The 16518-nt window shown below is 42.3% G+C and overlaps 1 protein-coding gene across 4 annotated transcripts in view; it reads right to left on the bottom strand.

The window, feature by feature from the left end:
- Nucleotides 1–2052: 2052 nt before the first annotated feature.
- Nucleotides 2053–16518, bottom strand: part of zzef1 (zinc finger, ZZ-type with EF hand domain 1) — a 54567-nt gene continuing 40101 nt past the window's right edge. For all 4 annotated transcript variants that reach the window (XM_020486015.2, XM_031826994.1, XM_031826995.1 and 1 more), the window contains exons 55-56: nucleotides 12700–12771; nucleotides 2053–7690 (exon numbers count right to left, since the gene is read on the bottom strand). In XM_020486015.2, coding sequence (XP_020341604.1) covers nucleotides 7610–7690; nucleotides 12700–12771 — 153 coding nt within the window. In that variant the 3' untranslated portion in view covers nucleotides 2053–7609. The remainder of the gene's footprint in view (nucleotides 7691–12699; nucleotides 12772–16518) is intronic.

Here is a 16518-nt window from a genome sequence, read left to right as displayed (position 1 = left end):
ATCAGCACCAGCATGTACCCTACCTGCCCTAAGCGCTCTCCTGGCCCCTTACACTAAGTCCGAATTTGTCCTGCTAGGTGACCTTTAAACTGGGACATGCTTAAACCACCTAATTTAAGTCCTAAAGCAATGGGACTCCCTAAATCTTTCACGGATTATTACCAATCCCACAAGGTATGACTCCAAACACCTAGAAAAGGCTACTTACTCTCCTAATGTTATCCTCACAAACAATCCTGATAGGTATCAGTCTGGTGATTTCTGTAATGACCTTAGTGATCACTGTTTTACAGCCTGTGTTCATAATGGCTGCTCAGTGAAACTACCTGTCCTGATTTGTCATAGAGGCTTGCTAAAAAACTTTAATGAGCATGAACTGGCCTCTGATGCTTGGACCTTCTTTTTTAAATTTTAAGTGGTATTGTTAACAAACACACCCAGATAAAGAAAATTAGAATTAAAAACAGGTTCAGCCCCTGGTTCGACCGTGATCTTGCAGTTACTCTACCTCAAATTGCATTTGGCGAAAGGTTCGGCACACGTATACTCAGGCTGACTGGCTCTTGTTAAGGAAAATGAGAAATAAGTGCACTCAGGCTATCTGGAAGGCCAAAGTTAGTTACTTTAGGGAATGGCAGGTAGCCTAGTGGTTAGATAGAGTGTTGGGTCAGAAACCGAAAGGTTGCTAGATCAAATCCCCGAGCTGACAAGGTAAAAATACGTTGTTCTGCCCCTGAACAAACCCACTGTTCCTAGGCTGTCATTGTAAATAAGAATGTGTTCTTAACCAATTGACCTAATTAAAGAAAAAAGGAACAGTTCTCTCTGTGGGTCGAACACCAAGAAGTCCTGGAAAATGATCTGGAGAACAAACCCTCCTCCTCACAGCTGCCCATGTCTTTTAATGTTGATGATCTGGTTGTTACTGACAAGAAGCACATTGCTGAGATCTTTAAGTAAGGATTCCTATTTGATGCCTCCATGCCCATCCAACATTTCCTCATCTCCCACCTCTTCTAATACGACTATCCCCGATGCTCCTCCCTCTTTCTCCCCTGCCCCGCTACAAAGCGACTATCCCCGATGCTCCTCCCTCTTTCTCCCCTGCCCCGCTACAAAGCGACTATCCCCGATGCTCCTCCCTCTTTCTCCCCTGCCCCGCTACAAAGCGACTATCCCCGATGCTCCTCCCTCTTTCTCCCCTGCCCAGCTACAAAGTTTTGCCCTGCAGGCATTCACACAGTCCGAGGTGCTAAAGAAGTTGCTGAAACTTGACCCCAAAAAAAACATCTGGGTCAGATGGTTTAGGTCCTTTCTTCTTTAAGGTTGCTGCCCTTATCCTCTCTCTCCTTTCTGGGGAGGTTCCCATTGCTTGGAAGGCAGCCACGGTTCACCCTTTATTTAAAGGGGAGATCAAGCTGATCCTAACTGTTTTAGGGCTATTTCTATTTTGCCCTGTTTATCAAAAGTGTTGGAAAACATTGTCAATAATCAACTGACTGGCTTTCTTGATGTCTAAGGTATTCTCTCTGATATGCAATCTGGTTTCAGCTCAGGTTATGGACGTGCCACTGCAACCTTAAAAGGTCCTCAATGATGTCACCATTGCCCTTGATTCTATGCAATGTTGTGCTATTTTTATTGACTTGCCAAAAGCTTTTGATACAGTAGACCATTCCATTCTTGTGGGCCCGGCTAAGGAGTATTGGTGTCTCTGAGGGGTCTTTGGCCTGGTAAGTGACCCCAAACCATTGAACGGTAGTGTATATATTTTTTTTATCCCCCGTCCCCGCAGGAGGCCTTTTGGTAGGCCGTCATTGTAAATAAGAATTTGTTCTTAACTGACTTACCTAGTTAAATAAAAGGTTCAATAAAATACATTTTTTTTTTTAATCCAGTGACATGAAGGCTGTAATAATGTGGTATGACAGCTCCAATTTAATGCTGCCGAGTCTGACTTATCAAGAAAATATTTAAAAGTTTAGTTTCAAAATAAGTCCCTATTGAGTAGGAACATCTAAGACAGAAAAAAAGACGACAGAGACAAACATGTACCGCATCAAAATTGTGTTTTAATTAAAAACGGATAACAATTCAATCCAAGCAGTACCCCCCCCACCCCCTTTTCTCCAATGTGCCACTCATACAAAATCAAAAGAATCAAATTGTCTCGTCTTTAGAGAACAATAGAATATATTATAATTCTTCTTTGTATGGGGGTTGATATGAAATACTTTCCTCTTTTTCCCCTGCATTATTATTACTATGTGCAATTAACAATATTCACAACTATGTACATTCAAACCTAAGTCAGTTTCAAATAAACTTCAACAAAAAAACAAAAACCTTTAAAAGTAAGAAGATAGAAAAAAGCTCAAATTAAACTATATTTATCTTTAAAAATATAATTGAAGACATTTACAATAATATATGAGAGTTCAATTATGATTTCTTCATTTTTTATTTTACTGTAGGCACATTGTAGATACACCCCCCTACATATTTGGACATTGAAGCTAAAAACGTTTAATTTGGCTCTATACTCCAGCATTTTGGATTTGAGATTAAATGCTAAACGAGGCCACGTCACCTTTTTGAGGGGATTATCCTACATATCTGTTTTACAGTTCATAAATGAAAGCACTTTATGTATCCAGTGCCCCCATTTGAAGGTGACATAAGTATTTGGACAAAATCACTTACAGTGTACTCTTTAGCTTTGCACTGTTGTACTATGGCTGTATTCATCAATCTACCAAGACGACCCAGAAAGCTTTGGCCTTTGGCTTTTAAAATTATTTTTTAAACTTTTCAATCCATATGATCTAGTAGTACATAAAAGTATAATAAGCCATATACAAATATGATGACATCACAGTAAATTCATGACACGCCAATAAACAATAATTGTCATACTTTATAATCCATCTATACATAGTTAATCCGTTTTAGGAACATCTACCCAAAATATTTCACCTTTATTACTTTACCCAAAATATTGTGACTTTAGTGATGCCATTTAATCGGCATGCGTCCTCCGTATCAACAAGGGGAGATGCTCTGCAAAAATGCATTTTTATTTGTTCTACTGATGTGCTTTGTGTCGGTTTTCGACATAAAAAAAACTGTTTAACTCATTTTAGGTTTAAGGAAGTGTGTAGGTCGCATTCTTTATCGTACAGCTATGTATGACTAATTTCAGGAAACTAGGCATATGTCACGCATCACTACTTAACCGGAGAGTCATTTCAACGTAATAAAAATATTATTTACAACCATCTGCTCGATAGGAATCCAGCGTCGTCTGTGTCATGTCTGTGTCGTGAGCAAGCGAGGTCGGGCACTGATGTTGAGCAATTAGGCCTGGGTCACAGTCAGCGTTCCAATTCATCCCAAAGGTGTTCGATGGGGTTGAGGTCAGCGCTTTGTGCAGCCCAGTCAAGTTCTTCCACACCGATCTCGACCAACCATTTCTGTATGGACCTCGCTTTGTGCACGGGGGCATTGTCATGCTGAAACAGTAAAGGGCCTTCCCTATAAAGTTGCAAGCTCAGAATTGTCTACAATGTCATTGTACACTGAAGCATTAAGATTTCCCTTCAGTGGAACTACGGGGCCTAGCCTGAACCATGAAAAACAGCCCCAGGCCATTATTACTCCTCCACCAAACGTTACAGTTGGCACTGCATTCGGGCAGGTAGCGTTCTCCTGGCATCTGCCAAACACAGACTACCAGATGGTGAAGTGTGATTCATCACTCCAGAGAACGCGTTTCCACTGCTCCAGAGTCCAATGGCGGCAGACTTTACACCACTCCAGCTGACGCTTGGCATTGCGCATGGTGATCTTAGGCTTGTGGGTGGCTGCTCAGCCATGGAAACCCATTTCATGAAGTTCGAGACGACCAGTACTTGTGCTGACGTTGATTCCAGAGGAAGTTTGGAACTCGGTAGTGAGTGTCAAAACCGAGGACAGATGATCTTTACACACTTTTCCCTTCAGCAATCAGCGGTCCCGTTCTGTGAGTTTGTGTGGCCTAACACGTCGCAGATGAGCCACTGTTGTTCCTAGATGTTTCCACTTCACAATAACAACACTTACAGTTGACCGGGACAGCTCTAGCAGGGCAGAAATTTGACGAACTGAGTTGTTGGAAAGGTGGCATCTTATGACGGTGCCACGTTGAATGTCACGGAGCTATTCAGTAAGGCCATTCTACTGTCAATGTTTGTCTATGGAGATTGTATGGCTTTATGCTCAATTTTATACACCTGTCAGCAACGGGTGTGGCTGAAATAGCCGAATCCACACATTTTAAGGGGTGTCCACATACTTTTGTATTTATAGTGTATAAAATGATTGGAAATTTATAAAATAAGTAATGTTAAAGTATTATCAGTCATTTCCTGTCTCAGTATTTGGTCCCATATTACTAGTATGCAATGACTACATCAAGCTATGACTACGTCAAACTTCTTGGATGCATTTGCAGTTGGTTTTGGCCAAGAGAAATGAATGTAAATAATGTAATCTGTGATTTTGGAATCACTTTTATTGTAAATAAGAATATAAATGTTTCTGAACACCTCTACATTAATGTGAATGTGACCATGATTACGGATAATCATAAATGAATCGTTAATAATGATGAGCGACAAAGTTACAGAGGAACAAAGATCATACCACCAAAACATGCTAACCTCTCACCATTACCAATAAAAGGGGAGTTAGTCTTTTTTGGGGCATATAATATTGATGCCTCTAATTTCTCACTCATCATTATTCATGATTCATTCATGATTATCCGTAATCATGGTAGCATCCACCTAAGTGTGTTCAGAAACCTACTCTATTCTTATTTACAATTAAAGTGGATTCATTACTCATATAATAATTCATTATTTACCATTCATTTCTATTGGACACAACAGAAACAACCCAAACAAATAGTAAACGCATCCAACACTTTTGCAGAGTCACAAGCTTGATGTAGTCATTGAGTGCTAGGAATATGGGACCAAAGTACTAAACTTCTGACTACTTTAATACACTAAGTGAATTTGGCCAAATTCGTATGGTACCTTCAAATGGGGGGGGGGGGGGGATGTGAGATACATTAAGTGCTTTCCTTTCTAAACAATGAAACAGATATGTATGAAAATAATCTCAAACAGAAGGGGATATTCTGTACTGTCGCCTCATGAAACATTTGATCTCAAATCCAAAATTCGTAAATATAGAGCCAAATTTAACTTTTAGCTTCCCTGTCCAAATGAAGATATAGGGGAGTATACGTGAGGCGCTGTTGAACTGGATTCTCTGGGAGGGAAGAGAAGCCCGTGTTGGGGGTCATCTTGTTGGCCATGTGACGGCCGTTTTTAGATGCTCAACACTGGCTGACGCTCATGTAAACAAAAACACTGGAGACCCAACAGCATGTGTCATCGTCAGCAAGCACCCAGCTAACCCTCTCTAACCTGTTCTCAATAACGGTACAGGACCTCCAAAATAAAAAGAACATCTCTTATCTCTTATAGTTTTCCTTCCTTTCCCCTATTTCCACACAATACAGAGCTGTTATGTTAACACATCCATAAAGTGCTCTGGTTGGAAGAGATATCATATCAGACACATTTAATGATTTGACAAAAAGGGTATTCTTTGGCATCCGTCGTCTTCCCTATTAAATTATGCCACACACACAAAACTTAAACAAAAATAGAACTCGGAATATTGCAATGAATTTCCATCACCGTACTAAATCCCACTGCAATAGAATCGTCGATCCAATTCACCCCAAGGAAGCTGTTTTAAAATAAAGGGCATTCGGCTTTTAATCTATTTGATCAGGAGAATTTATCAAAAGGGGGAAAAAAAGGAGTAAAAAAAAAAAACTAATACAAAAGATCAAAAGAGCTAAAACAAAAACAATTTAATTCTAAATGTGATCGTGAAACATAAGAAGTTCATATGTTTCTGATGAGAACCAATCACACTCCAGAAAGCTCACACACCCATCTGACCACAACCAATCACATGCCCGCATCTCAATCTGGCATGTCATTCAGGTCAAATATCCATAGTTCTTATATGTGGAGGTAATACTCACTATTTAATAGAGAGGTCCACATACTGTATGTGTTATAGACAATTCTCAAGTAGTTTTAGCATGACAATGAAGGAACACAAGCTAGAGGTTGGTTATGGCACATTAAGCATGGACCGCCAGGCTACTATAATAAACTAGCCACATTATACGGTGTGTGTGTGTTTGCTGTACAATGGGCTTCATATCACACAGCTGACTAACCCTGTTCTCCCTTAGCTTTGAACAGAAATGTCAGGAACACACTTTTCCCTCATGTGTGTCCTTTGAAGCTACAGTACAGTATACAGCCAGAGTGTGAATATATAATATAACCCCCATCAATAGATGACCACTGTCATGCAGACAACTCTACAGTGGTGCGTGGTGGTCGAGCATTTCACTCGTGTCATAATTAGCCAACACCAGTGACTGTCGACAAAAGTGAGTTCTCCTGTTAACCACATTGGTGCCATGTCCATGCACTGTGTCATTTTACCATGTCAACAGGTGCATATACCTATAGTCTGTGTGAATATACTGAAATCCAATATACTGTGTGAATATACTGAAATCCAATATATAGAGGAACCTAGATTGCAAAATCTCCCATTCTGTTTCCCAAATGAATGAGACTAGAAAGTATAACAACATGAGACTATTTCCAGAGTAACCCCGTATGACCCTCTAAAAGAAGTACTGTGATATAGACAGATGACACTGGGGCCAAAAACAGTTGTCCTCTATGCTCACAAAAAGGAGGAAGCTGTGGAGAAAACACAGTGGAGATGTTAGGTCGGAGCTCAGTTCTCTCTCCCCATGGTGACAAATCTGAGACTCAGGAGCCTAAACAGAAATGTTCTCTCCTGTTCTGGGCTGTAGCTGTATTTTTAGTTCTGCTCTACATTGTCCACAGAGAGACAGGGATTCGGGGAGCTAGGCAAGGTGACCCGCTTTCTCCATGAGCGACCGATTTTCTAAAACCAAAGTGGCTTTTGTTTAAAAATAAAAATAATAAACAGAAAATAAACTTCTATTTCTCCACAGGAAGGTGACAAATTTGGCACACTTAATTTGCTTTAGCAGAGGGGCTTCTGCAGCATCTTAATCTGAAACAAAGAGACACAGCTAGGCCATCTTCTTTCTTTGAAACCCACACGATGCTGATACATTGTATTCACCTAAGGCAAAAGGATTGTGATAGAGTGATGTGTTGTTGTCGAGTTAGCCCCCCTTCTCCCCAGTCAGTAAAAATAGTATAAAGAGAGGGAAAACAGGGGGATTGAGAGAGGATAGAAATGGGGATTGAGAGAGAATAGAAGCAGGGAAAGAAGGAGTGAATCCCTTTTACAGTTCTGCTGTTGTAGGAAGACATTCAGAGGGTCTTTCTTTCTTTCTCTCCATCCCCTTCATCCCTCTTTCAGAGCTGGCAGAGACAGGATGTGAGGATATCCACCCCTTCAAGTCGCTAGCTTTCTTTTTCTCCTCCTCTCTCTCCACTGTCCCGTCTCTCTCTCTCCAATCTCAGGGGGATGTATTGAGCAGCTTGGTGGATTTATTGGGATAATTGATAGCCAGACTGATGGCTGCGATGTTCTTCAGAGCCTGCGAGATAAAAAATAAATTAAAAAAAGAGAGGAGAGTGAGTGAATGAGCAAGTGAGTGAGAGAGGAGGGGACGTGGGAGTGTGAGAGAGAGAGAGCGAAAGAGGGGGAGAGAGAGAGAGGTGGGGATGATGGAGTGTGTGAGAGGGGAGGAGTTGAGCAGGGAGAGAAGAGTTACAGCGCATTCGGAAAGGATTCAGACCCCTTGACTTTTTCCACATTTTTGTGACGTTACAGCCTTATTCTAAAATGTATTAATCAATTTACACACGTCACCCCATAATGACAAAGCGAAAACAGGTTTTTAGACATTTTTACAAAAAACAAAAACACTTATTTACATAAGTATTCAGACTCTTTGGTATGAGACTTGAAATTGAGCTCAGGTGCATCCTGTTTCCATTGATAATCCTTGAGATGTTTCTACAACTTGGAGTCCACCTGAGGTAAATTCAATTGATTGGACATGATTTGGAATGGCACACACTTGTCTATACAAGGTCCCAAAGATGATAGTGCATGTCAGAGCAAAAGCCAAGCATGAGGTCGAAGAAATTGTCCATAGTGCTCTGTGACAGGATTGTGTCGAGGCACAGAGCTGGGGAAGGGTACCAAAATATGTCTGCAGCAATGAAGGTCCCCAAGAACACAGTGGCCTCCATCATTCTAAAATGGAGCATTTCCTAGAGCTGGCCGCCCGACCAAACTGAGCAATCGTGGGAGAAAGTCCTTGGTCAGGAAGGTTACCAAGAACCCGATGTCACTCTGACAGAGCTCCAGAGGTCCCCTGTGGAGATGTGAGAACCTTCCAGAAGGATAATCATCTCTGCAGCACTCCACCAATCAGATCTTTACGATAGAGTGGCAAGACTGAAGCCACTCCTCAGTAAAAGGCACATGACAGCAAGCTTGGAGTTTGCCAAAAGGCACTTAAAGACTCTCAGGACCTCAGACTGGGTCAAAGGTTAATCTTCCAACAGGACAACGACCCTAAGCACACAGCCAAGACAACACAGGAGTGGCTTTGGGACAAGTCTCAATATCCTTTAGTGTCCCAGCTAGAGCCCAGACTTGAACCCGATTGAACATCTCTGGAGAGACCTGAAAATAGCTGTGCAGCGACGCTTCCCATTCAACGTGACAGAGCTTGAGAGGATCTGCAGAGAAGAATGGGAGAAACTCCCCAAATACAGGTGTGCCAAGCTTGTAGCGTCATACCCAAGAAGACTCAAGGCTGTAATCCTTGCCAAAGAAAGTGCTGAGTAATCAAATCAAATGTATTTATATAGCCCTTCGTACATCAGCTGATATCTCAAAGTGCTGTACAGAAACCCAGCCTAAAACCCCAAACAGCAAGCAATGCAGGTGTAGAAGCACTAAAGGGTAAAGGGTCTGAATACTTAAAATTGTTTTTGCTTTGTCATTATGGGGTATTGTGTGTAGATTGATGAGGGGAAAAAAACTATCATACATTTTAGAATGTCTGTATTGTAACAAAATGTGGAAAAAGTCAAGGGGTCTGAATACTTTCCGAATGCACTGTATAACCTTCCAGTGTACCTACCTAGCTAATCCAAATATATATTTGCATTTATTGATTAACCTCAGCTTGAATTCATGGTGCTAGCAGCTGCACATAATTGCTTTTTAATGTACATAAATGAGCACGTGAGAGCAATAAATTATAAATGGAATAAAAACTGTTGCACCTACAAATGTAGTCATTCCGGCATTTAAGTCCAATTGTCACTTTAAGGAGGCTATAGTCTTGTTTTTATCCGATGTCTAAAATTTGAGCTAGGTAGGCACAAGAAAAACTCTTAAAATCGAATTGCTAACAACCCTGTCAAAAAATCTGGTATGTGGTTCTCGGTAAGGACCGGACGGTTCATGACGAGAGACCGGGAGTGTATTGTGTACCTCCAATCAAGTTGATTTGCGAATTTTAATCAAGATTGGTGTCAAATTGGCATGATATGATGGTAGGGAGATTTGAATTGAACTCTGAGCTTCAACCAATGCCGATAATAGACTAAGATCAATGAGGTTTTAGACATCTTTAGACAGGTAAACCCTTCTCAGCTCTGACAATCAGACATTATCATTTTAATCGTGCATCTCCCAACCCCAGAATCCCCCCTCCCTCCACACTGCTTGCCTGCTGCCCCCTTGCACCTCTGCCCTTCTGTTCGGGATCACAGCATAGCGGGGTGGAGATGATGTTCGCTAAGCCACGCATGATAACGAGAGGTAATTACCAGATACATTAGTACAGAATGCAGCAGCAGCAGCCCACATACAAAGTGTAGGGGGTTTGTGTGTGTGTGCAGTCTGCTATGTGTCACTAGCATTATGATTCATCATTAGAGGAGGAAATGAGGAACAGCTGAATATTATAACTAAAGACCACCGGTATTCTCACTCTGGGACTCATCACACCCTGATTGACAAACGGGAAAACAGATCAAATCAGTTTAAGGTCACATGCGCCGAATACAACAGGTGTAGACATTACTGTGAAATGCTTACTTACAAGCCCTTAACCAACAATGCAGTTCAAGAAATAGAGTTAAGAAAATATTTACTAAATAAACTAAAGTAAAAAATAAAAAACTAACGAGGCTATATACAGTGGGTGGCGGTACAGAGTCAATGTGCGGGGATACAGGTTAGTCGAGGTAATTTGTACATGTAGGTAGGGGTAAAGTGACTATGCATAGATAATAAACAGCAAGTAGCAGCAGCATAAAACAAAGGGGGGGTGGGGGGGTGTCAATGTAATTTGTCTGGGTGGCCATTTTATTAATTGTTCAGTCGTCTTGTGGCTAGAAGATGTTAAGGAGCCTTTTGGGCCTAAACTTGGAGCTCTGGCACCGCTTGCCGTGCGGTAGCAGAGAGAACAGTCTATGACCTGGGTGACTGGTTTTTGAAAATTTTTTGGGCCTTCCTCTGACACCGCCTAGTATATAGGACGTGGATGTCAGGAAGCTTGGCCCCAGTGATGTACTGGGCTGTGCAAGCTACCCTCTGTAGCGCCTTACGGTCGGATGCCGAGCAGTTGCCATACCAGGCGGTGATGCAACCGGTCAGGATGCTCTTGATGATGCAGATGTAGAACTTTTTGAGGATATGTGGACGCATGCCAAATCTTTTCAGTCTCTTGAGGGGGAAAAGGCGTTGTCGTGCCCTCTTTACGACTTTCTTGGTATGTTTGGACCATGATAGTTTGTTAGTGATGTGGACACAAAGGAACTTGAAACTCTCGACCCGCTCCACTTCAACCCCGTAAATGGGGGCGTGTTCGGCCATCCTTTTCCTGTAGTCCACGATCATCTCCTTAGATCAGGCCTACCACTTTTGTGTCGTCAGCAAACTTAAATTATGGTGTTGGAGTCGTGCATGGCCACACAGTCATGGGTCAACAGGGAGTACAGTAGGGGACTCGGCATGCAGCACTGAGGGGCCCCCATGTTGAGGATCAACGTACAGATGTCTTGTTGCCTACCCTTACCACCAGGGGGCAGCCCGCCAGGAAGTCCAGGATCCAGTTGCAGAGGGAGGTGTTTAGTTCCAGGATCCTTAGCTTAGTGCCCACAAAGCTCATCACTATGGTGTTGAACGCTGAGCTGTAGTCAATGAACAGCATTCTCACATGTGTTCCTTTTGTCCACGTAGGAAAGGGCAGTGGTGAGTGCGATTGAGATTGCGTCATCTGTGGATCTTTTGGGGCGGTATGCGAATTGGAGTGCGTCAAGGGTTTCCGGGATGATGGTGTTGATGTGAGCCATGACCAGCCTTTCAAAGCACTACATGGCTACCGACATGAGTGGTACGGGCTGAAGTCATTTAGGCAGGTTACCTTTGTGTTCTTGGGCACAGGGACTATGGTGGTCTGCTTGAAACATGTAGGTATTACAGACTCGGCCAGGGAGAGGTTGAAAATATCAGTGAAGACACTTGCCAGTTGGTCCGAGAATGCTTTGAGTATATGTCATGGTAATCCATCTGGCCCCGCGGCCTTGTGAATGTTGACCTGTTTAAAAGGTCTTGCTCACATTGGCTACGGAGAGCGTGACCACACAGTTGTTCGGAACAGCTGGTGCTCTCATGCATGCTTCAGTGTTGGTTGCCACGAAGTGAGCATAAAAGGCATTTAGCCTGTCTGGCAGGCTCGCGTCTCTGGGCAGCTCGCGGCTGGGTTTCCCGTTGTAGTCTGTAATAGTTTGCAAGCCCTGCCAGATCCGACGAGCATCAGAGCCAGTGTAGTAGGGTCCAATCTTAGTCCTGTATTGACGCGTTTCCTGTTTGATGGTTCGCCTGAGGGCATAGCGGGATTTCTTCTAAGCGTCCGGATTAGTGTCCCGCTCCTTGAAAGCGGCAGCTCTAGCCTTTAGCTCGGTGCAGATGTTGCCTGTAATCCATGGCTTCTGGTTGGGAAATGTACAGTCACTGTGGGGATGACGTCGTCGATGCACTTATTGATGAAGCCGTTGACGGATGTGGTATAGTCCTCAATGCCATTGGATGAATCCCGGAACATACTCCAGTTTGTGCTCGTAAAACAGTCCTGTAGCGTAGCATCCGCGTCGTCTGACCACTTCCGTATTGACAACAGTCTTAAAAGTGGTATGTCAACGTCATTTGTATTGCATGGATGGAGTATGTTTTGAAATATTACAGAGATCTGGGTCTGGAGGCACAGTGAGAATGTTATCTAACCTATATGTTTGAGCCCACATTCCAAAATGCATCATTCATGATATTGATAACCATCTAGGTCACAGAGTAGTCCTAGGCAAAGTGTAAGTACTTGGAAGATATTTGAAATAATAGTTTCTAAGCATTACCATCCTGGGTGAGTAGAATATGTAGTTACAGCTCTAAATCTTACATGAGATGAAAAAAAAGTATGTCACTTTCTACATTGCTAGCATCATGATGCTGGTGGTCAATCCCCGTCTTCAACATTACCAAGTACAAAGTGGTGCAAGTCTAACTGTAAGTTCTTACCAGTGCTGTGCGGGCTAGGAGCTGTTCATTGGTGGTCAGGGCTAATAGGTACTCCTGGAGAATGCCTTCCTCCTGGAAAACAAAGACAATGGTTTGTCGTCCTTCTCAATAAGACCTTGCTCATCCGTCCTTACATGCTTGCTACACTGTGACTTCCACGCAGTGAACATACATTGAGCAATAAAACTGAGGTACAAACAGTGAATATGCTATGGCTTTCAAATCATCGATTTCTGCCAAAAGTGCCCATTCAACCTACAGTACATTCACTGGAAAGAGTTCATGAAACATTCCAGAGACAATCTCACTTGTCACTGGGAGAGTTTCTGACCACTTACCTCAAGAGTACTGAGAACAGCTTTCTGTGGTATGTAGAATTTAGCGTAGGAAAATCCTTCAAAATTACTAACAAATAAAATAGAGCTTCCAGCAGAAGAAGACAATTGTGAGAAAGAATAACTCTGTCATGAAGACCATGGGTTCAAATAGCATTAGTTTTCTGTCAGATACTTCAGCTGCGCTTAATTGAGCTTGTCTGGCGCAATGGAACTAATGTAATAGTCCCCAGAAGTGCAACTCCAAACCTCGCCCACCTGGCACTCCAGACAGGCTCAACCACACTCTGGAATTAGATGAAAAAACTAATCCTAGTTGAACCCAGGCAGATCTGGTGTTACTGTTATTATGTAACCGTGGAGAGAGAGAAGAGTTCCACAATATAGATAAGACTGTGACTGGCCAAATGGAGCTTTTATGGTGTAGCTAGTAGGAGAGGGAGACACAATCCAGACCCTCATACCTCCATCCGTCAGTCTCGCAAGCTGCTAAATGGGACTCTATATATTCCCTATTTAGTGCACTACTTTCACAAGGGTCCATAAGGCTCTGGTCAAAAGTAGTGCACTATATAGGGAATAGGGTGTATTTTGGGACATATCCTCTCTCTCCCTGTCCCAGCCTGCTGTTTATACTAAGGTAATATCTTGGACTATTTATATAGCTGACAGTGCGCGACAATCCCTGACATGTATACTTCAGGAGATATAGGCGAATATAACTAAAGGATCCATTTGATGATGTTAGAAACACCTTTATACAAGTCACTTCCTGTCTGAAGTACATTGTGTGCGTACCAAATAGCACCCTATTCACTACATAGTGTACTGCTTTTGAAAAGCAAAAGTAGTGCACTACACACAGGGAAAAGGGTGCTATTTGGGATGCAACCTATGTCTTAGAGATTAACATTTCCCGAGGTGCTCTCATGCACATAGAACAAACGTTTCGGAAGTTAGGAACCCAGACCCACATCTCCCATGCACGCTGGCCGGCTCTGTCACAAGACACTACATAAGACACTGTTTGGGGATGCAGCAGAAGTGACTGTATATTAACCACTGAGCCTTGGCAGTTCATACAGTATGTCTACTGGTTCTGGATGATAAAGTCCTGCACCAGATAGACCAGACAGGCTACAGTTGACAACTAGCCAAGCTGGCTTTATTTGGCACATTAGACCTGAATCAACATTTCTGTTAATGTTTCTGTCAAATTAACCTCAAATATGAGTAGGGTGCTATTTGTGGAGGCTTTACATAATGTACTTGGTCCTCCTCGTTTGTTTTTTTGAAAACCTAATACAAGTAAAGGCTCTGAAACCTGACACGTCAACATGTACAACAGCACGCCGCGCTCGCGGCATCAGGTGTCAACATGGAACTGTGAACTACGCTGTATGTCATCACCTTACTGGGAACTGCCCCATTCGTCAACACACTGACAAAGCAGATTCAATGCTCATAATTATTTTTAGGACAAAGGTGATGACGTATCTATTACACCTTCACAACTCCTGTAGTCTGGTCTGAGCATAGACATCTGTATAATATATTGTCAGGGTGTGAATGTGTCGATCTCTCTCTTTGTGTAAGTGTATGTGTGTGTGTGTGTCATAGTAGAACAGAGTCTAAGGTTTGTCTAAGGTTTAGACACACACACACAAAACACACAGACTAGTGCATGCTGAGGCTATGGTCAGTGTTTCCCCTCTGATTTTTTCAGTGGTGGTGGCAAGGTTAGTGGGGCTCATTTTTGGGACACACAATAGTGTGCAATATGTATGACAAGGCCCTGCACACCTCTGGGATGCCCCTCCTCCTCTGTTCTTTCGCAGAACACAACACTTCACTACCCACCAGTTCAGATATGGAGAGTGAGTCAGCAGCAAATAGGCTTTGCAGCAAACAAACACATTTAGGTGTTTGTGAGAGTGTTTGTAAAAAAAACAAGTATTTTTCTGTGGGTTGATTATACAGAGAGAGATGGATTATATACAGTACCAGTCAAAAGTTTGGACACAGCTACTCGTTCAAGGCTTTTTTATTATTTTTTACTATTTTCTACATTGTAGATTAATAGTGAAGACATCAAAACTATGAAATACCACACATAACATCTTTTTGTTTACTACATGATTCTAACAAAATATATTTTAGATTTGAGACTCGGCCTTGATGACAGCTTTGCACACTCTTGGCATTCTCTCAACCAGCTTTATGCGGCAGTCACCTGGAATGCATTTCAATTAACTGGTGTGGCTTGTTAAAAGTTAATTTGTGGATTTTGTATTATTTTATGCGTTTGAGCCAATCAGTTGTGGTGTGAGAAGGTAGAGGTGGTAACCAGAAGATAGCCCTATTTGGCAAAAGACCAAGTCCATATTATGGAAAGAACAGCTCAAATAGGCAAAGAGAAACGACAGTCCATCATTACTTTAATGCATGAAGGTCAGTCAATATGGAACATTTCAATAACTTTTTGAAGAAAGTTTCTTCAAGTGCAGTCGCAAAAACCATCAAGCGCAATGATGAAACTGGCTTTCATGAGGACCGCCACAGGAAAGGCAAACCCACAGTTACCTCTGCTGCCGAGGATAAGTTCATTGAAGTTAAATGCACCTCAGATTGCAGCCCAAATAAATGCTTCACAGAGTTCAAGTAACACACATCTCAACATCAACTGTTCAGAGAAGACTGCGTGAATCAGGCCTTCATGGTCAAATTGCTGCAAAGAAACCATTACTAAAGGTCATCAATAAGAAGAAGGGACTTGATTGGGCCAAGAAACACGAGCAATGGACATTAGATCAGGTGAAATCTGTCCTTTGGTCTGATGAGTCCAAATTTTTGATTTTTTGTTTCCAACCGGCGTGTCTTTGTGAGACGCAGAGTAAGTCAACGGATTATCTCTGCATGCGTGGTTCCACTGTGAAGCATGGATGAGGTGGTGTGATGGTGCTTTGCGGGTTACACTGACTGTGATTTATTTAGAATTCAAGGCACACTTAACCAGCATGGCTACCACAGCATTTTGCAGCAATACGCCATCCCACCTGGTTTGCACTTTGTGGGAATATTATTTGTTTTTCAGCAGGATATTGACCCAAAACACACCACCAGGCAGTGTAAGGGTTATTTGACCAAGAAGGACAGTGATGAAGTGCTGCATCAGATGACCTGGCCTCCACAATCACCCAACCTCAACCCAATTGAGATGGTTTGGGATGAGTTGGACAGCAGAGTGAAGGAAAAGCAGTCAACAAGTGCTCTGCATATGTGGGAACTCTTTCAAGAGTGTTGGAAAAGCATTCCTCATGAAGCTGGTTAAGAGAATGCCAAGAGTGTGCAAAGCTGTCATAAAGGCAAAGGGTGGCTACTTTGAAGAATCTCAAATATATTTAGATTTGTTTAACCCTTTTTTGATTACTACATGATTTTATATGTGTTATTTCATAGTTTTCATGTCTACACTATTATTCTA

Source organism: Oncorhynchus kisutch, linkage group LG6, assembly GCF_002021735.2.
Source record: "Oncorhynchus kisutch isolate 150728-3 linkage group LG6, Okis_V2, whole genome shotgun sequence".
NCBI classification, from domain to species: Eukaryota; Metazoa; Chordata; class Actinopteri; order Salmoniformes; family Salmonidae; genus Oncorhynchus; species Oncorhynchus kisutch.
This window is presented reverse-complemented; position numbering and strand designations above follow the sequence as displayed.